The following is a 15,752-nucleotide window of genomic DNA, read 5'->3' as shown; positions in this document are numbered from 1 at the left end:
TTGCACTTCTGCTTCACATTTCAGAGAGGCTCTGGGTTTTTTCAGGGACAATGATGATGTATGTATAGCATGAGTTTATGAAAGGTAAATACTGCACAGACTGCATTTTTAACTACATTCTTTACCTTTGTAGACTATGAAAAAGCAGCTCATTTAATTATAGCAGTATGAAGTTTATTTTGACAAAACACAATTAAAATCAAGCTTAACATGATTGATAAGGACATTGACGTTAGTCATGGAGCGAGATGGGACTCGCACTTTCTTCACTCTTATTTCATGTATTGAAGAAATTGTTAGAAGGTAGATGAACACACTTCAGACAAACTTCTATGTGAAAGAGATACATTTTAAATTATTATTTTTTCTGGGTGATCCAGTCTGAATTTAAATCCATATTAAATGGGACTGGAATGATTACCAAAACAGGTAATAAATTGCAGACCAGGAGGAAGAAGATACATCAGTAGACCAGGGCAAAGATGGAGCTGAAGTTTGGAATAGGTTAATGGACCTTATCCCTGGACCTAGGTGATGATGAAACATTGCAAGTGATTAACTCAGAATGGTATGTGCTTGCAGAGCTCAAGCACCATGCGGCAGTGAGCTGCTCCAGAGGTATGCTGGGCGAGATGCAACTCAACCCTTCCATACAGCTGCACATTCACAGGCAGCCAGGGAGATGATGCAAGGCTTCCTTGTGGGATATTATATGGAACCAGAGCAAGAGGTGGTTCAGGTACACCTTTCATTTTAAGGAAATTCTTTGAATTTGATTACTCGTCAATGTTTTGGTGCTGGGAACGCTTGTCATTGACTTTCCATTGATTTACATTATAAAAGAGTTTCAATTTACGCTGGTTCGTCCAGGAATGCATCCCCAGCGTAAATCGAGGGCTACCTGTACATTGTAGTTCAGAATCCAGATAAAGCTGCTTTTCACCTCTAACAGTCATCTTTATGATTACTGTATGATCATAAATAATTGGAATCCTATCTTATTCCTGTCTGATAGGAGCATTAATTCTGATTCATACAAAGCGAAATTTCTTTCATAGACTTAGTAAGTGGGAACTGTACTCTCCACTTTAAAAACTCTTACAAGATTGTTTGTGAAGAAAATACTTCCCACTTTAAACTGTCTTGGAAACCCACACAAGATAAAAATAACATGACATCAAATGTCTTCAAGGAACACCAGTCATGGAAATGAATTCCTTCCCAGTGGTTTTACAGGCAGATGCCAAAAAAGTCAAACAAACATAACTGGAGGAAATAAAGAAGCATAACACTTTTTAATATAGATTTGGCAGTCACTTAACTGAGTGATGATTATTTTATTTCTTAGGCAGTGGATGTGAATAATGTGGGCTCCCCGTTGATGGACGTGGAACGAAACCTTGCATTTCTCCTGGGTTTGCATGCTCACTGGTTGTCACAGAGTACAGCCTTACAGCCTGCAGAAGAAGAAGCACAACAGTGGCTGCATGCTGTATTTCTGCGGGGAGGTCTTCAGGTTCTGCAGCCGCCAAATCCATATGAAGAAGAAAAGGGAGAAGCACGAAGCACTAGCTCGACAGCTGGCACAACGCCTACTGAACCCAATACTCCAAAGCTGGAGGGACTGCATAAATGGACACTTGATAGAGCAGCACCATTTCTGCAGGCCTTGGCAGAGCATAGGTCTACGGTATGGTTTTCAAAAGCAAAAGAAATCATACAGCTTATATTGATTGGCTTATCAAGAAATTAAAAGATAACTTCCATACACATAATTTCTATATTCTGATTTTTAACATTTGACAGGATCCATATGTCCGCACATTTCTGAGTATTGTTGAACGTTACTGCAAGTTACATCATCTGATGATGCATGGAGACTTATCAGCAGACCATCCTGTAGAAGAAGTGGGAAGGCTTTTAATGGCTCTTCTGATAAAACATCAAGGTTTAGGTTTCCAAGTTATTGCTCTCATAGACCAAGGTTAGAATGACAGCTTTGCAAAAATTAAATCTACTTTAATGACTGTTGAATAAAGGCTAACATTGTTCTGAACCTCCCCTTGTGTTGGGTGTTATCACTTATGATTCAGATCTTTCATCTGATAAACTTCTTAAGATGAGAGAGAGAGAAATGAGCTAATTTCTCTATCTTATATTTTTACTTAACAGAGTCAGAATTGTATCAACTTAAGTTTTTAGGTAGTATCAAATACATTGCACATTAAGTCTTTTAAAGTAAACCTCTTAAAGGTATTGAGGAGAATGACAGAAAGATCTAATATAATCTGTCATCTGGCTGAGTTTTGAATTGGATGTCTCAGAGATATGGAAGGCAAATAGAATCCATGATACTAAGTATGTTTTGGTGTATGTGCTATATAGTCTGATGTAACTCTTGTCAAAAATGTTTTTAACCTGTCCAAGTTGGTCGTAATTCTGAACATTTTATGAATGAAATTGACATGAAATTAATTCTCGTATTCAATATGTGAAGTTTCGTGTGTTTAAAATTGATATGTAACCTTTTTATCTGCTCTTAGATGCTCTAAACTTCGTCTGAATGCTAAATATAAAGAAATACAAACAATATTATATTGTAATATAGAGTGAACAAAACCAACAACTATTAACACTATAATGGACACTATTGCCATACGCGTTTCGACCTCAAGAGGTCATCATCAGTGGCATCAGGGAAATTAATACATATAGTCAAATGGTTCGAGCAAATTTCATAATTAAAATGAAAGGTAACTGACAAGATGACTGCACTAGATGCTGTTATTCACAGGAGTAAAACTCGCACTTAGCTGTTGATCCCGTTGTACGGTGTGAAAAACAGCATCTAGTGCAGTCATCTTGTCAATTACCTTTCATTTTAATTATGAAATTTGCTCGAACCATTTGACTATATGTATTAATTTCCCTGATTGCACTGATGATGACCTCTTGAGGTCGAAACGTGTATGGCAATAGTGTCCATTATAGTGTTAATAGTTGTTGGTTTTGTTCACTGTATATTCTAATACACGACACGGTATGCAAAGTTTTAATATTATATTGTGCAAAAGTTCAGCATAAAAAGTAATAAATAGAAAGTTAAATGTTTCTTTAACTGAAAAGTTTTTCATTGCTACAGAGTAATCAATGAAGACAACTTTTTTTTATTAGATTTCAAGTAAGCAGAAAGATCAATTAATATTTTCTGTTACTGTTTCCTCATTCAGAAATTGATGGCAGTGGAATTTCTGTCAAAATACCTAAGCAACTGATTGATATCATCAGAACAGTCCATCAGACAAAATGGAATCTAATAAAAACAAGACAAGAGATGAACCGTTCATATAAAGAAGTCTGTGCGCCTGTATTGGATAAATGCCGGTAAGTTATCTTCTGTGGTTTTTACCAGACTGCAGACTACCAGACACAATGCAACATCCTAGAAGACAGTCATATTCGTACTTTGTTGTGAGAACCTGAAATCTCACCCATTGTTACTGTCATGTTTTGGACATTTGTGTTTAAATACATTACCACTGTTCACATAATTCATGTTATAATTGTTGGAATAGATTTGAAACAAGAGCAATTTTAGTGAAAGAATGTTGAAGTGTGGGGAGATAGTAAGTGACTGAAAAGGAGGTCTGTATGTAATGTTAATTATTTTATTTTGTGGATTGGTTAATATGCATTTCATTAATCATTCACTTTCACAGTATAAAATCAAATATATTGATTTTAGATTTGTCTTCGTATTTACTTTCTTCACAATTTTGTCATAATATTTATTTTCTTACAGTGTATATATTGTGTTATTTTTCTGAATTTTTAACCTCAACACTTTATCTTAGAATTTGAATATCTGTCCAGCAATGTCTGGGTTATCTAATTTGAAATACCCTTACTGTGTTTTTCCTGTCATTAGATTTCAAATTTCACTGTATAAAATAAATTGTTTTTTATGACAGGTTGTGCTCCTGCTAACCAATTAATTTTTAAGTTAATCAGTTGATAGTAAGTATATATAGTAAGTAGTTTGTCATTTGAAATTATTCTTTTGGAAAATATACCCATATAGGTATACACTGTGTAAATTGGGAAAAAAGGTGTACTGAGAATTGAAATAACATTTGTATTATTTGATAAATTATTATTTATTGTTACAAATTATATTTGTGTTTATGAAGTAATTTAATAATATTACAGTGTTAGTAAATCATGTGCTAGAAGTTGTATATTTTATACCATTTTACTTTTCAGATTCCTGTTGCATGAAATTCGAGCTGCTACAAGTTTTGAAGTAAAAGCTCTGCATCACTTGCAGCTTCTTCACACAGTTCCTAGATGGAAGAAAACTGTGAAAAACATTATTTCTGATAACAAATTGAGAAAACACATGCCATGTGCAAAACCAGAGGACATTTTGAATGCAAGCATACAGGTAATAAGCTGAAACTTTCTTTTCTAGTATTGTTTTATCTTCAGGTTTATTAGTTTAACAGGTGAACGTTGGATCTTATCTCAAGCTCATTGAATCCAGTCCTCATCAGCTACTCATTTCCTTTACTTATTTAGCTGTTCAAATCTAAATTACATATGATTGTGTGAGTTGATGCAGAAGTTTTAATCGAAAATAAGATGAAACCTCAAATCTTGTTGTTGTGAGGTTTTGTCTTATTTTGGATTTGCTTTGGTTTTGACTTCGTAAACCTTTGTCTTTAATGTTTTTTAGTATTTTGTTTGTTGCTATAATAGTTATCTGTAATCACAACTGTTAATGTGGAAAACCTGTAGTTGGCTATATTTGTTCTTTATTTTTACATACTCAGAGTCAGGGTGTGGAAGCAAAGTGCAAGGAGAATGAAGAAGAGACTGAGTCATGGACCAGGGATGAAAAGAAAGATGAAGATGAGGAAGAAGAGGGGGACAAAGGCTGGGACAGTACAATGAATCTGCTTTTGCAGATTGCAGGTAGATATTTGTCAAAGAGATCTGAGATTTTCACAGCGTTGTGGGTGTAGATACTGGTCTTCTGGGCAGTTGCACTGTGTAGTCTTTTGGTTGTGTAGAGATGAAGCAATTGAATGTCTCTGAAAATCTTTGTTTTGAAGTGCATACTGGTGGATTTGCTGAATGATTTTTATTATTTATCAACTGCTGCAGTTTTCTTCATTGTAAATGTGTGTAGTCCATTTCTGACTTTGGTGAATTGAAGTGAGGGGACATGCTTGACATGCCTGTTGTGTACAGGGATGATGAGTTGTTAGCAATTCAAATAACTCTTTCCAGTACTGATTTGGTGGAAAATAGGTCAAGTTTTGTTGGGGTTGCCGGTTCAAAATAGCTGTCAGAAAACATGGAGATTACAGTGATAAATGTGGATGTTTTTTAAACTAATATATTAGAGCTACTCTATGACAGATGAAAAATTTACCCTGTTGAGATTTCAGGTTCTTGCAGCAGTGAGTATGAAGATGACTATCATCTGGGATGTTGCACCATGTAATCTGGTAGCAGTATACTTAATTTAGAGAGGTTAGTATACTTATACGAGATTATACAATGCAGCATCCCAGAAGATAGTCATCTTCATATTTTCCACTGTGAGAATCTAAGTCTCATAGTACAGGACATGTTTGATGTGTTTTTTTCTCCCCATACAGAAAAGCAGCAGAACAACATGCAGTGTCCAGATAGTGGTAAGATAACAAATGCCGTAATTGATTTTGTGATGCAGGAGGAAAGTGGAGATGTAGAGACATTAAGGAAAGCTTTATATTGTCAGGTAATTGACATACATTAGATTTTATTATTTATGTAGACAAATTTATTCAAAGCTTTTATTTTTGTACCCGTACATAAGCACATGTAACATCCTGGCAGTTTATAATTAAATTATATTTTTACCGATAATTACAAAAAAAATAAAATCAATATAATCAGAATTCTCAGATTACATTATCTGTTTGTAGTTTCATATTTGTTTACCCTAAACACAAAATGAATATAAATTTACTAAAGTCATATTTGAAGCATGCATTTTTAAGCATATGGACAATACATTTTAAGACTATGAGGTTATCATGGTGATGAAAATATGGATTTTGATCTTCTGGGTTATGACACCCGTACTATAGATGCAGTTGTTTTTCCAAAATCCACCTACGCAACTGCATGACATTGTAACCCAGAGGACCAGAATCAAAACACTTCTTAGGTCAGAAAGAATTAATTACATGTTTTCCTTTGAATGGGAAGGACAGCAGTATCAGATTTCTGTTTTAGTGAGGTTTACAAAGACAATAAATTATTATGAAGATTAAGGATTTTAGTTTACATAATAAACAAATCTGCTTTTTGCCTTAGGTTCAAAGAGCAAGAATCAGGATACAAGGAAACGAGATGATGTATGAACTCTTAAAAAGGGATTATTTGATATCGTCTGTTAAATACACATTACTAAATGGTTGGTTAGGCCTTGCACATAAGAAACACATCCTAAGGTGAGTCTGATGTTTTACTTCTGTACAGAGGAATTTCAGTCTGGTTTCTTGTCCAGGATCCAATTTAACCTTTTTCATTCTATTTTAGGTTGGTAAGACTCCATGGTTGTATATCATTTCTGTTCCTAAAAGGTCATAATTAGTCAGTTTAGAATTGTGTGAGGTGGTAGGCAAAGTTATTTCACGTAACATCAAATATATTGAGGTTATAAGGGCCAGTGTTTCTAGGAGAGCAATCTTAAGTTTAGCATGAGAGCAGATAATAATATCTGGGAAAAAATAAAGCTCTGTAGATGAATGATATTTACTATTATTTATATTATTATAGGTAATTTTATCTTTACACGTTGGTCAAGTTGAGACTAATTAATTCCATGACAGAATCCTTGTTGAGAAGCTAATTGTCATGCAACTGGTCATGAAATTCTCTGCCTTTTATAGAACCTGAAGGTTTCTTACTGTGTTAACATGAGCATGCCACTAGTATCTGTCCTGAGCCATATGAATCTAGTCTACATCTGAGCATTCTTTTTGGTTGAGACTAGCTGTAATATTTTAGGAGTATGGTGATATTTAGCATCTCAGTCATGCTGTATTTGACCTTGTTTATAGGGAAGGTTTGTCTTATTGTCTTGAAAATATCCAGTCAGTAAATCCATACCAAAAAGTAGAAGTGCTCCTATCACAAGCCAGGATTACATCATGGGCTGTAGCAACATTACGTGAACATGTCCTACTGGCTGAGCAACCAAGAAAGACTCATAAACTGAAAGGCAAAGGTTCATTGAACCAAGGAACTTACAGTTGGCTGAGGAAACTACCCTGGGCAAGGTGAGTGGATGGGATATTGTCCCAGTGATTCACTCAGATGAATTGTTATTTTCAAGTATTGTTTGTGCATTAAGTGAATGAATGACAATTTTAGATTTGAATGTCTTAACTTAGGTGTTTGCAAATGGTAAGTTTCTATGAAAATTCTTCCTATATTGTACTGAAAATGTAAAAGGCTTCATTCTTTGATTGGTATGTACATCTCTTTATATGAAGTTAGCACTTACATTCAGAATTTTTTTGTACTCTTAACTGTTTTTAATTAAATAATTTTTTGTCGGTAATCCTAATTGTCTTTCTCTTTTTATTTTCTAAGTCATTGCACTTAAACACTGGATTTTTAATATAAATTTTTTTAGACCCTTGTGCACAGTATGGGGCAGATTATTGTTTTATTAAAGACTTAAACAGTGAAATTATTAAATGTTGTATGGAAATAATTTTCTTTGAAACCTTGTATTTGGATTGGATCTTCTGTAAGCTTATAATACTCCTCTTCATCACAGATTTCTGTTGACAATCTTGGGCATGCTGACAGGACACCATCATGGCAATGAAATAAGCTTGATCGTAAATTCTGGTGTTCTGGCTCTTATACAGTCTTTAATGAGGCAAATGGGTAAGTATTTAAATTTAGAAAGTAATTTCACTTTTCCATAAGAGATATAAACCACTATGTGGAGTGACACTGTATAAAATATAGTAGTAGAAGACTGGAAGCTGAAAGTAATTAACTGTTGTGGATTTGCTTTCTAAATGATTATGTGAAATACAATGATCACTTGCTTGCAGGTTGGTTTTCTAAGGAGATTTTGGAGAGATTGATTGGAAGATAGCTGTCTTCTTGGGTGTTGTGCCATGTAGTGTGGTAGAAGTTTAGCTTAGCAATGTTTTATTGATGCTTGCTGCCTCCATCATCAGGTTGATCACCCCGATGATCTTGGAAGCTTAGGATTTTCAGGAGTTACTGCTGTCTATAAAATAGAAAGAACCTACAGTAACACACTTGAGGGGTGGGGATTACCATTTTAGGATATGCTGCTGCTGGCAGAAGATGAGGTAGAATTGATTGCTGTTCATAAGTTAGAGATGGGAAGATTTCTGTCTTCTGGGTTGTTGCGCTGTGTAGTCTGGTCGATGTTAACCAATGTTTCAGAGGTCATACTGCCTCCGTCATCAGGGCGATGAATATGCCAATAGGGTGTGTGGGGCTAGGTTTATAGGGCCGGAAAGTGAAAGGTGTAGCCTGCCCTGAGCCAATGGGAGCAGGCGTGGGAGTGGACCAATGGTAGCGCGTGGGCGAGTGTGGGAGAGGGAGAGAAAGTAAAGAGAGAAAGGGTGAGTTCGGTTGGATGGATCCGGGCCCTGAAAAGGGCCATGTTAGTGGTCTGGTTGGTTCTGGCGGTGCACTCTTGCTCACTCTTGGAGTCCTCGAATTGTGTGAATAAGAGGCTTCCAGGACAGGTTCAGGTGAAGTCCATCTTCCCTGTTAAAGTTATCGGATCCATCCAACCGAACAAACCCTTTCTCTCCTAACTTTCTCTCCCTCTCTCACACTCACCCACATGCTACCATTGGTCCACTCCCATGCCTGCTCCCATTGGCTCAGGGCAGGCTACACCTTTCACTTTCCAGCCCTATAAACCTAGCCCCACACACCCTATTGGCATATTCATTGCCCTGATGACGGAGGCAGTATGACCTCTGAAACGTTGGTTAACATCGACGAGACTACACAGTGCAACAACCCAGAAGACAGAAATCTTCATACTCACTGCTGTGAAAACCTCAAATCTTACATAGAGATGGAAACTTCTACAAGTTTACCGTGGTTTGAGATGAGCTGAAAATCTATTTAGGGATGCTTTATAGAACAAGAAGGAATCTGGAACTGGAACATGGAAGTTTTGTCCATTTTATGTTTCATGTATTGTATGACAGGACCAGAATTCTCATCATGCATAGAGGATAAAAATAAGGATTTGTTTGCGATATATGAAGACACTCTGCAAAAGAATTCTCCTCCAGCCATCATATTGAGTGGCCCAGAACTTGCAAGTATGATGAAGATTGGAACTCGTGTTGTGAGAGGTGTGGACTGGAAATGGGGGGACCAGGTCAGTATAATTGATTTTTAGTTATACCTAGTCTGATAGGAAATACCATTTAACCTTTATTGATTGTGTGTCATGACTTACATGCTGTCCAGATGGCTGTGTGTTATATTAGCATACTGCTAAACTGTTAATGGTGGAATTGAATATTGGCTATTGAGCCCAAAATACAGGCGTTTAAATACTGTATTCCATTGCAATTAAATTTAATGGAGTAACTGCCTGCACTGAAGTCTTATCAGTCTGATTTGAAGGGACTAAAAAAATTATATTTCAGATTAACAGAGTTTCATATTAATATAGATCAGCTTTCATCATGCTCACTTAAATTCAGTGGTTCATAATCATTGGAAATTTATAGGCCATGAATTCTGTGCTACAGTAATTTACTTATGCTATCATTGAATTAAAAAAGAGTTTACTAGCAGAAAGTCAGTTCAGTTTGGATATAAGTAACTGTGATGATAATGATAGGCAGTAGTTAATAGTGGTAATAATGTAAGTGAGAGTGTTTCAGCTATTAGCAAAGATGATCTGTTTACAAATCACATATATTGTGAAAGAAGAAGTAGGTTATGTTTTTGACCTATAGTGTAAATGTATGTAATACTAAATGTTTGCTGGGTGTTCATCTGTACTTCAGTCTTAATCAGTCATGTATGTGGATTAATATAAATTATGAGATCGATACCTAAGCTGCATGTGGGTGTTTAACACAAAAAGTTAAAGTAAAAGTTTCTGTGTATGGATATAATGTGTTGAGATGATTACTCTTTATAATGTTCTTTTTGATGTGAAGACCAATCAAAATAAATAAATAAGGCACAAGTGAAGTTAATATTAAACCTCAGTAAGCAGAGTAAAGCAGACATTTCCAAAAAGAGTTTCTTGAAAGCAGTTTCTTGTTATCCCACCTCAAAAAAGTCACTGGCTCTGTATATACTATTTGTAAAATTAACACAAATCTGATAAAATAGTAATTTGTTCCTTAATCATCAGTATACCTTTTTCCAACAGGATGGACCACCACCTGGTGAAGGAAGGGTCGTAGGAGACTTAGGAGAAGATGGTTGGATTCGTGTCCAGTGGGATAATGGTTCCACCAATTCTTATCGGATGGGTAAAGAAGATAGGTATGATTTGAAATTAGCAGAGCCTCCAACACCTGCAGAGACAGACACTGATTCTGACACAAATGATGAAGCCACAAAACCACGTAAGTTGTTCTGTCTTAAATTTTGGTATGCAAATTATTTTTTTAGTGAGTTCAACATTTGCCTCTCACAAGCTATCCTCCTCTTTATACCTTTTTTTCATAATCATTTAAAATATGACACAAGTACCTCTTCTTACTTCTCAGCCTCATCTTCATCATTATCATGACAGTTTTCTTCATTGCTTTGTAAAACCTGCAGTTCAACATATGTAACTTTATATTCATGACATTTCTTGTACTAGTATATAAAAGAGAACTTTGAATATGTAGATGGCTGTCTTCTGGGATGATGCATTGTGTAGTCTGGCAGATATTTATCAATATTTTAAATGTGCTTGCTCCCTCCATCATCTGCAGCACCCTGATGATGAAGGCAGCAAGCACCTCTGAATTGTTTATAACTTCCACGAGACTATATGGTGCAACATCCTAGCAGACAACTGTGAGAACCTGATATCTCACCTTGGAATATGTGATATACGAGGCGCGTCCCAAAAGTAAGTTTCCCACTCGTCCCACAGCTAGCAAACCTTATATTGTGCGAAGCGACTGTGCGTACGTGATAGAGCAATGACGTAGCATGGCGCATGCACTAACGGTACTTCCCGCGTTCTCACAGTAGCATCGTTGCAGCTGTTGAAGATGGAGGTTCTTATTCTAGCTCCCGCCGACTGTGAAGTGCGGTCAGTGATAAAGTTTTTGAATGCACAGAGCATAGCGCCGATCGAAATTCATCGTCAGCTGTGCCGGGTCTATGGGCCTAACGTCATGAGCAAGCAGATGGTGCGTCGCTGGTGCAGACAATTTTCAGCAGGTCGACAAAGTGTGCATGATGAGAAGCGCAGTGGGAGGCCATCCATCCTTACAGACGACCTTGTGGAGCTTGTGCGGGAACGCATTATGGATAATCGTCGCTTCACAATTACGGAACTCAGCAGTCATTTCACGCAGATTTCCCGCTCCTTGTTGCACAAAATTGTCACGGAGCACCTGTTGTTCAAGAAATTGTGCACCAGGTGGGTGCCGAAGCAACTGACACCAGAACACAAAACAAAGCGCATGGAGTCAGCATTGACATTTCTGCAGCGGTACCATGATGGCGGCGACGAGTTTCTGGACCGGATCATCACAGGTGATGAAACGTGGATTGCACACATTACCCCAGAAACCAAGCAGCAGTCAATGCATTGGCGTCACAGTGGATCTCCCTGTAAGACGAAATTCAAGCAGACATTGTCGGCGCAGAAAGTGATGTGCACGGTGTTCTGGGACAGATGGGGCGTTCTCCACGTCGACTTCCTGACCAGAGGTGAGACGGTGAATGCTGAGCGTTACTGCGAAACACTGCAGAAATTGCGATGGGCCATTCAGAACAAGCGGCGCGGGATGCTTAGTGCCGTTATTGTCTTCCTGCACGATAACACTAGGCCGCACATGGCTCGACGGACAGCAAGTCTCCTGCAGGAGTTCAGCTGGGAGGTGTTTAATCATCCACCCTACAGGCCGGACCTCGCTCCCAGTGATTTCCATCTTTTCCTACACCTCAAGAAATTCCTGTCCGGTCAGCGTCAGCGTTTTGAGAATGACAGAGAGGCGGAGATGGTTGTCACACAGTGGTTCCAATCCCAGGCGGCAGACTTCTACGACACAGGTATTCAAAAGTTGGTCCCACAGTATGACAAATGTCTCAATTCCGGTGGCGAATATGTTGAAAAATAGCTGGATACTTGCTGTATCTGTTGCAATAAATATTTCCATGAAATTGTGTTTTGTTTCTGTAAACGGCCCCAGGGAAACTTACTTTGTAGACCAGCCTCGTACATGTGAAAGGAATGAACACTTGCTAGAACAAGGTCTGATACTAGATGTTCTTTTCATACTCTGAAAATCTTCCCTCTTGTCAGTCAAGCTAGAAATTACATTCATTGTATACTGCTGTATGTCATTACAGCCTTGAGACTCAACTGTAAGGATGCACATCCTACTAAACTTCTGAAACAAGCTTCATTGACTTTACTTAGAACCATTTCAATTTGCTGTGGAATCAATGCTGATCAAGTTCAGCCATCATCAACAAAAATATTTTGTTCACTATTGCGGGATATAATTCAGGTAAGCAAACATTTTCTGCACTCAGTGTTTAATAGTCAATACCAGTTTTATCTGCATTTAAAAGTTTGTTAGTTTTATCCATGAAGTATCCCAAAAAATACAAGTTACATTTATTTTCACTTTATTATCTTTGTTGGCAATTACAATGAATGGAAAGGAAGTAAGGATCGGATTGAAATTCGTGGTATGGAGACAGAAGTGTTAACTGCTGTTTGTGATGATAGAAGATAGTGTGGTGAGGAAGTGAACTATAGATAGTATATCAGCTGATGTTACATACAAGAGATGGGTTATTGTACAAGGACCTAGAAGTGCAGAGTTATTAAAGCGCTAGATAATTATCTGTTTATAAAACCTGGAGATTTATTACTGAAGTTATTGTAAATGGTTTTGAATTTGTTTTATCCAGTTCAAACTCTTGTAACCTGTTTTAATATCTAAATTAATATTATTCTTCACTCTCTTGGTCTATAAGCAGCTACTTCCTCTACCAAAATTTTATAGGCACTTAATCCTTTATCCAAGTTTCATATCCAGAGTATATTAACCACCTTTACTTCACTGTCCTCACAGTGCTAGATGAACTGTATGTATTACTCAGTTCATCTCTTGTTGAAATGAGTAATTCAAGTTTCTAAACTGTATATAGTATTCTAAATAGATTGTAGATTTTGTATGTAGTGACTACATAGATGCACTTGATAGTAACATTTTTATACATGCAGACAGCAAACAAAGCATCAGACTCACCGTCACAGACACAGCTGTTGGCTCTGAATCACCATGTAGAGTGGGCCACTCTTGGTTTCACAAGAGCAATTGCATCATCATCTGCAATGTGTCGGGCCCTCAGTACCCCAGCATGGCTGCATTTACTGCTCTCCATTGTCAGTGGCCAAGACAGTTCCATTGTCATAACATTACCCAAACAGGTATATCTTTACTTAAGGTATGTGTCATTTACTGTTGTTTTGATTTTCTTTGGCTGAATTCAGCAAATATACCGATATTGAGGTAAGTTAGTTTTTGTGTTTAATATCTGAGCATGTTGCTTCATGCTCAGTGGAGAATTCCATCAAAACAAAATACTAATCTTTTTCTTGTTAAAAAGTATTCAGTGCTGTTATAATCTTTTGTATAAACACTGTTGTTATTGTTCTTAAATATAAAAGTATTTGTTACTGCCATTGTCTTAAGAACATATAAACCAATATACTCATAGTTGTGACTTCTCAGCAGTGGAAATAAATTAATTATTATATTTATGTAATACCTTCAAGACACTTTTTTTTTTTGTGTTCTGCTATTTAGGTAGTATGTCTGTTAGTAGTCACTATCTTTTAATTCTTTGACAGACTTTGTGTACTGACATTTTTTAACACTGATTTAAAGGTTGTCTTTGTCACCTGAGCTTTATAAATCAAATGAGCTAATTAAAAATGGAATTTGAGTAGTAGAGATTATTGAAGATGCTTCCTATAGGCCTCTAAAAGATGGAAATATTTTATTTTTCAGTACCAGTAACAGACCATAGTTGGTAAAATTTGGTAGTTAAGTTTTTAAATGTTTTTACTTCCAAATAGTAGGGTTGCTATAAAACTGCTGGTATAAGAATATTCCTTACACTGTATTTTGTGTAAAAGTTATAATTATTCATGAAAAGAATTGTTAACATTTTTTATTCTGAGTGTTAGATTAACAAATTGCTGTGACTCACCTGATTGTTGCTTTAGTATGAGAAAGTAACATTTCTTCTTGTCAACTTCTAGATCTTGTCACTACGTTTATTGCAAGCAGTGCTCCCAGCTTGGGATGTAAATCCCACTGAAAGGTTGTCTCTTCTCGAGAAATTGTTTCATCTTCTGGGTTATACTGCTCTGCTTTGTCCAGCTGATTCTACTGTGCAACATACAGGTAAAATTTGTTATAACTGGTTCCTTGATTTAACTTAATACAAGGCATGAGAAATATTTAATATATGTTGTTATATGACAAATCGTGAAGTTGTATCAGTTTTAAATGACATTGAATATATTAAAATGGGTGATAACTATTGTTTGGATTCACTTTGCACAGAGGGAATTTCATTTACCTGACTGGCATTTCAACAAAGATGTAATGTTTGATTGTACAAATAAAATCTACTTGAAATAAGTTTGTCATATCTCACAGTCTTCTCAAATGATTGTGGTATTAAATCACACCAATGCCAGGAGATGTACAGTGGAGCTGCAGTGTAATTTCATGCCAAGGCAGGGGAGTGAATTAATTTCTGTCATTATCTTCATAATTATAGCTACTGGAAATGAGGGACATAAAATGATTGAAATAATTAAAATATCTACATTATTCATTTTGGAGGTTTATTGCAGAATTAATTATTGTTTCTATCTGTTCCAGGATTCAGCCGAGGCTTGAAGTCTGGTGCAGTTCGAGTGTCTTTAACAGCATCACATTCAAGTACTGTTGCAGAAGAATGCATTACCTTGCTTCGGTCTCTGCACAGCTTGCCAGTCTGGAACCAGGCACTGAATCATATTCTAGCAAACAAATTATCTGTGGCAGGGGATTTGCTTATAGAAGGTCCACTTTTTCATGTCCATCAAGTTAGTATATCAACAGTGCAATTCAGTGTGAGGACTGTGTATACTACATATTTCTAGCAAAGAATAATTATTAATATGTTTTGCTCTTGAAGGTCAATGAAGTTGAAGCAGACCAGTCACTGGGCATTCAGTCAGCTGTTATGACAGCATTATCAGTTGTCGGAGGACTGGATTCCAGGCCACGAATTGGAGGACTTGTAATTGCTGAAGGATTAGGACAAGGTGAATCTCACTAAGAAGCATCTGATGCTTTCATTATGTCTGAAGTCTTCTTGGGTGATCAATCATGTAATTATGGAGTTACATCAAGCATTTCAGAAACTTTCTCTGGAACAGTGGGTTATAACACCATACATACTGTTGATCA

The 15,752-nt window shown here is 36.6% G+C and overlaps 1 protein-coding gene across 6 annotated transcripts in view; it reads left to right on the top strand.

Annotated features, from left to right (window-relative positions):
• The window catches only part of HERC2 (E3 ubiquitin-protein ligase HERC2), a 68,079-nt gene that overhangs the window by 18,271 nt on the left and 34,056 nt on the right, over positions 1–15,752 (top strand). For all 6 annotated transcript variants that reach the window (XR_015535890.1, XR_015535891.1, XR_015535892.1 and 3 more), the window contains exons 24-40: positions 583–739; positions 1,349–1,690; positions 1,807–1,984; positions 3,231–3,384; positions 4,264–4,444; positions 4,833–4,974; positions 5,667–5,788; positions 6,370–6,506; positions 7,119–7,337; positions 7,844–7,956; positions 9,279–9,454; positions 10,469–10,667; positions 12,619–12,779; positions 13,505–13,711; positions 14,549–14,693; positions 15,180–15,385; positions 15,478–15,607. Coding sequence is in view for 1 of the 6 variants with exons in the window: in XM_087351668.1 (XP_087207794.1) it covers positions 583–739; positions 1,349–1,690; positions 1,807–1,984; positions 3,231–3,384; positions 4,264–4,444; positions 4,833–4,974; positions 5,667–5,788; positions 6,370–6,506; positions 7,119–7,337; positions 7,844–7,956; positions 9,279–9,454; positions 10,469–10,667; positions 12,619–12,779; positions 13,505–13,711; positions 14,549–14,693; positions 15,180–15,385; positions 15,478–15,607 (2,969 nt within the window). In the remaining 5 variants the exon portion in view is untranslated. The remainder of the gene's footprint in view (positions 1–582; positions 740–1,348; positions 1,691–1,806; positions 1,985–3,230; positions 3,385–4,263; positions 4,445–4,832; positions 4,975–5,666; positions 5,789–6,369; positions 6,507–7,118; positions 7,338–7,843; positions 7,957–9,278; positions 9,455–10,468; positions 10,668–12,618; positions 12,780–13,504; positions 13,712–14,548; positions 14,694–15,179; positions 15,386–15,477; positions 15,608–15,752) is intronic.

This window comes from Zootermopsis nevadensis, unplaced genomic scaffold, assembly GCF_977971745.1.
Source record: "Zootermopsis nevadensis isolate Lab colony 2312 unplaced genomic scaffold, Znev_1.0 Znev_ptg000002l, whole genome shotgun sequence".
NCBI lineage: Eukaryota > Metazoa > Arthropoda > Insecta > Blattodea > Termopsidae > Zootermopsis > Zootermopsis nevadensis.
Note: the sequence above shows the minus strand (reverse complement) of the source record. Positions and strands in the feature narration are given on the sequence as shown.